Genomic DNA, 5,334 nt, shown 5'->3' on the forward strand with positions numbered 1-5,334 from the left:
AAAAAAAAAAAAAAAAAAAAAAAAAAAAAAAAAAAAAAAACAAAAAACAAAAAAACACACACAAACCAGAATGACATGAGACCTTAGAACATATTAAAAGACAGTGAGCTGGGCCTTCAAAATTTGAATTTGAGCAATTTTCTGCCTGGAATTTTATATTAAGCCAACTATTCTGCTCACTAACACCAAGTATAAGAGAGGGAAATAAGAATGTTTTCATACATAGAACTACTCAAAAGCGTTCCCCCTATGCATTCTATAGCTTGCTTTAATAAAATAGTTAACCAAGAGAAACAAAATGTACTACCCAAGAAACAAAATTCCAGCCCAGAAGCAAGTCCCAGCCAACAACAGTAGAGCTGCCTTAGAGCTCTGCCAATTGTACAGGGAGCTGTAGAAAACAAGTCTCATATATGTAATGTATATACATGTCTATAGGAATGTCTACAAAATAGCAGAGATAAACATAGAGAAAATAAAGCAAAATTTAAAGTACAATTATCAGTGCTAGTGAAAACAAAAGATTAGCTAAACATAACAGTTATACCTGCCTATCTTCCTATCTCCTTGAGAAACTGAACTTGAAGAAATCAACTGAACCCAGAAATAGAAGACCAGCCTGGGCAACATAGTGAGACTTGTATCTTAAAAGTAAACAAACCATAACAACAAAAAACTAAATGTGCCTTACAGCAGTCAACAGCAATGACAAGATACTCTCCTTAGTGCTGCTTTAACTACAGTTACTGTGAAGACAACTAAGTCAGGTGGGGGAGAAGGCTTACCATACAAACATGAGAACTCAAGTTCAAATCCCACACTCCCTGGAAGCTATGGCTAGTCAGCCTGGCACATCCAAAACAAAAAAAAAACCAACAGAGACCTATTTCAAACAAGGGAAAAGGTGACAACCAGCTCCTGAGATTGTCTCCTGACCTCCCTGTGCACAACATGGCACACCTACACAGTATTCGCACACAAATGCACATGTGTATGATGGGGCACTATGTCTCCAAACATCGCAAGAAATAATACTGCGTGGAGGTAACACTGAAAAAATGGTGATAATATATGATACATGATATATGAAGCTACAGTGATTCTGACCATATGTCACACTACAATGTGTTCTTCCAAGTCCTGGCAAAAACCAGGAAAGCACGGTCCCCTTCATAAATAAAAACTGGCGCTCTTAGCTTATCTGTAGTCAACCTGTAGTGCTATCAGTTCCTCAGTCCTAACCAACTCTCCCCAGCAGTGAAGGACTGAGCCTCCAGGTCCACAAGCCCAAGAACCAGATACTACCTTACAGGGAGTGACACCACATCGTGCCGTCCACTTGTGATCTACTGAGCCGGCCTTCCTTCTCTCGCACCTGTCTAAACACTACACTGTGATTTCCAATGAAATGTTATCGTTAACATGGTGTGTCTAACCGTACAACACAAAGGTCCTCAAAAGCTTGAAAATGTGGGGCTAGAAAAATAGCTCAGCAGTTAACAATGCTGGCTGCTCTTGCAGAGGACCTGTGCTTGATTCCCAGCACCCTCACAAAGGCTCACAGCCCCCTATAACTCCTGTTCCAGAGGATCTGATGCCTTCTTCTGACCTCAACTGGGCACATCCATGGCAAACAGACATACATACATGAAAGCAAAACCTTTATTCAATAAAAATAAATAAGGATATAAAATTTAAATGTGTTTTGTTACTCTAAAATTACTACTGTTCTTACATTATCTCAATGGTAACATTTATCTCAATTTTCATGTGTATGCTTGTGTCTTTCCTTAATAGTTGTACTTACTAACTAATGATAAGGACAGTATTTTGGTGTGTTAAGAACATAAAAAGACTAGTTCTTCCTGGCAGGCCCTTTCAGCCTTCCCTTCCAGCCTATCTGCAGTCCTTTGTTACTGCCAAGCTACAGAACCTCTCTCTACTGGAACCACCTCTGCTATGAGGGGCTCACAGGATGGGGAGGCAGATACGAAAGGACTGGTAAGTGAGTATAATTGGGGTGCATGATGTGAAATTCCCAGACAATCAGTAAAAATGCTATGTTGGAAAAAAAATAATAATAATTGTTTTCTGATATACTTTACCTTCCTGAAACCACCAGAGTCCCATCATCAAGTAAATAGTCTTTCACATTCTGAGGAAGTGGGAGAATGACACTGGAAAAAAAATACAAAAAAGCCGTCACTTAAAGACTAGCCACAATGGAGAGAAAAGATTCCACGCAACTCACTTTATAATTATTTGTAAAAAAAAAAAAAAAAAAAGTATCCATATCATTTTAATATGAAATGGAGCAAAAACCAGGAACTAGTAGAATGTAGATAGAATAGATAGAATACAATACAATACAATACAATACAATACAATACAATACAATACAATACAATATAGATATACTAGAATAGAATGCACACTGCAGTTCCTACAATTACCATAGTAGTTCTTACAGGAAAATAAAACAAAGCCTAGCCAAGTCCACAGAAGCAGAGAGCAATCACCCCTGGCCACAGTGCTGAGAATGAGTGACTATCGAATGCTCCCTTCTGGAAAGCACAACTACAGCAACCTCACACCCAAGGCTCAGGGAACAACCCTAACAGAACACTATGAAATGCTGTTTTCTGGACATGACGTGGCATTGCACTCATGAACTCCCAGAAGCTGTGGTTACAAAAGATCTAGCCAGATGAAATTCTAACATGAACAGGGGAGGAGCTCTGAGCCCCACTCCTAGCTGAGAGCTACTGATGGTGGCTGCAGGAAGGAGAGTCATTTTTCTTCCGTGATGCGGACACTGGAAGATCTCCCAAGCTCCAGCAGATGGCCCTACCCCTTGCACACACAGGCATCACTAAGTTAGGAGGTGGACTGTCTTACTTAGACCTGAGAGGAGTGGGAGGGGAGTGAATAGTATCAAAAGACATTGTATACATGGATAAAATTCAGAAAGAATAAGTACAAATTATTTTTAAAAATGAATTTTCACAATCAGCTCTCAAACAAAAATAATAAACATCAAATAATAATGCTAAAACAATAGTAGATTTGTATTTTCAGTATTGAAGCAGACAGTGGCTGCCATGTGACTCCTTTTGTAACCCATCTGGACTGGAGAAGGGGTGTCCTGCTCTGCTAGGTGCTGGCAATATCACCACTGAATTAAACAGACTGAGAAAATGGTTTAATAGAGAATAAAGGCTTTCAGGCTGGATGGCTTATCAGGTACAGGTACAAGCCATCAAGTCTGAAGACTTAAGGTTCAATCCCCAGGGTTCACATGGAAAAAGAAAAGAGTCCTTAAAGTTGTCCTGTAACCTCCACATGCCCAATATGCACGCACCCACATCCACAGACATTAAATAAATAAATAAACATTTTAAAGGTGGTTTTAGGCAACACAGATTAGGAATAGACTTGTGATGCCAGAAAAATCCCATTTATTGGTTTATTTCCTCTTCACTATCTTCTTCATGCACAGCATACATTTTAAGTGAAGTAATTTGCTTCAGTGAGGCTTTATTAAAAACAAAAGGCAACAAGCAGCATTTGTGTGTGTTTACTATGTGCTAGAAAGAGAGGCAGCATTTTAAGTATTTTCTCTCATGCAATGCTAGTGACAATCCTATTCCTGTCTGGCTTTAAATTCTGGTTCTATCAGCATCTTCAGCAAATTACTTAATCTCCCTAAACTTCATTTGGTAAACCCAGACAGGATTCCGACTCTAGAATCTAATTCCTAATCACTGTATGCTTTTTCCACTTATGGCAAAAACAGAACAAAACAAAACAAAACAAAAACAAACACTATTCAGGGGTTACAGCAGACAGTTATCCAGAAACCAAATGACAGTTTTTAAGAATTTTCAGTGCAGGCCAGGGAATAGTGGTGCACACTTGTAACCCCAGCCCTTGAGAGGCTGAGGTAGGAAAGTCACCAGTTCAAGGACAACCAGACTCTCAAAAAGACAAAATGAAAAAACAAACAAACAAAAAAAAAACAAAGAATGGATTTTTAGCACCAAAAAAAAAAAAAAAAGACTGACAAGTTCACAAGTAAACCAACCAGCTGTCACAATAACACAAATACCCCAAATGTCATTTCAGACCCACAGCCTGCTTTTAATTATGTAAGTTAGTGAAGGACTGGAATACCAGCGAGGAAGGAGAACCTGTGATCGACAGGAATTACTGCTGCAGCAACAGCCCTTCTTTTTGTTTTAGTAAGTTCCACTACCATATGTATAACTAGAAAGAGATTCTATGTTTGAATAGCAAGATGGAAAAGAAACAGCGTTTGAATAGGCTGCAAGTGCTCTTTCAAGCCTTCTAAAAAAAGAAAAAAAAAAAAAGGACAGAATGAAAAGGGAGGGATATTTTGGTTGATGTCTAAATACTTGGCAATCTAAGTAGGCCTAAAGGACAAGGAAAGGGTAGAAAATCCTACCTACTCATGGATACCTAAGGCACTGGCCTGTCCCTGTTGGTCTTACCCACATCCCTCAGATTTTGACTACTTTTGAACGTCTGGGGATAGTCCCCTGGCTGCCTTACATTTGAACGATAGGATAAAGGACCCAACAGTCCACCCCAGGCATTCTGCAAACCTGGATAAGACTCCTTGTTCCAGGCCAGAGAACTGGAGAACGAATACGATCACGATCCCACTCTTTCCGGGTGGACCGCTTCTCAGCACACCGCACCGTCAGCAGCAAGGCAACCATCTAATTTTTCCTACACAAACTACCTTACTGGGGCCTCACAACACACTTGAAAGTCAGGACCTTCATTTCACAGTGACAGAACTCAACTGTCACCAGAGGGGTTTGTCAGTCAACGGCACGACGGACTATCCAGTTTTGTTGTGGTTATAGCCTTGAGGGTCTGCCAATTCCAAAGTATCTTTCATTTTATCCTGCCTATGGCCCTCCCTTGATACGCTCCTTGATTCGGAGGAGGTAGCACGGTAAATTCTGATCTACTTCATTATTGCCACCTCAACGGGGAGTCCACAGCTCAACACCACGGCTTCCACCTAGCCGTAAGAAGGCCTGGATTGTGGTCTAGTTTTCGGAAGGGGATGGGGTTGGCCCAGACATCGCAGTTCGCCTCCGGGTATCCTACCTCTTGATGGTAAGGCTTCGGAAGAGCGGGTACCACGAGGAGAACTGACAGTGACTAACGTGCTCCTTCTTCATCCTCCAGCTGCCGCGTCAATCGCTGCCTTTCCCGTCTCCCGCCAGCACGCTCCCGGAACCCTGTGCATCACTTCCGGAGATGTCCATCAAGCTGTTTTGATGACAGTGCTCTTCCGGT

At 40.9% G+C, this 5,334-nt stretch overlaps 1 protein-coding gene across 1 annotated transcript in view; it reads right to left on the reverse strand.

Annotated features, from left to right (window-relative positions):
- Cdc123 (cell division cycle 123) overlaps window positions 1-5,304 on the reverse strand; it is a 44,249-nt gene extending 38,945 nt beyond the window's left edge. The window contains exons 1-2 of the mRNA XM_055593753.1: window positions 5,143-5,304; window positions 2,106-2,177 (exon numbers count right to left, since the gene is read on the reverse strand). Of these exons, the coding sequence (XP_055449728.1) occupies window positions 2,106-2,177; window positions 5,143-5,216 (146 nt within the window). The 5' untranslated portion in view covers window positions 5,217-5,304. The remainder of the gene's footprint in view (window positions 1-2,105; window positions 2,178-5,142) is intronic.
- Between the last annotated feature and the right edge of the window lie 30 nt (window positions 5,305-5,334).

Source organism: Psammomys obesus, unplaced genomic scaffold (genome assembly GCF_907164565.1).
Source record: "Psammomys obesus unplaced genomic scaffold, mPsaObe1.curated_primary_1811, whole genome shotgun sequence".
Taxonomy (NCBI): Eukaryota; Metazoa; Chordata; class Mammalia; order Rodentia; family Muridae; genus Psammomys; species Psammomys obesus.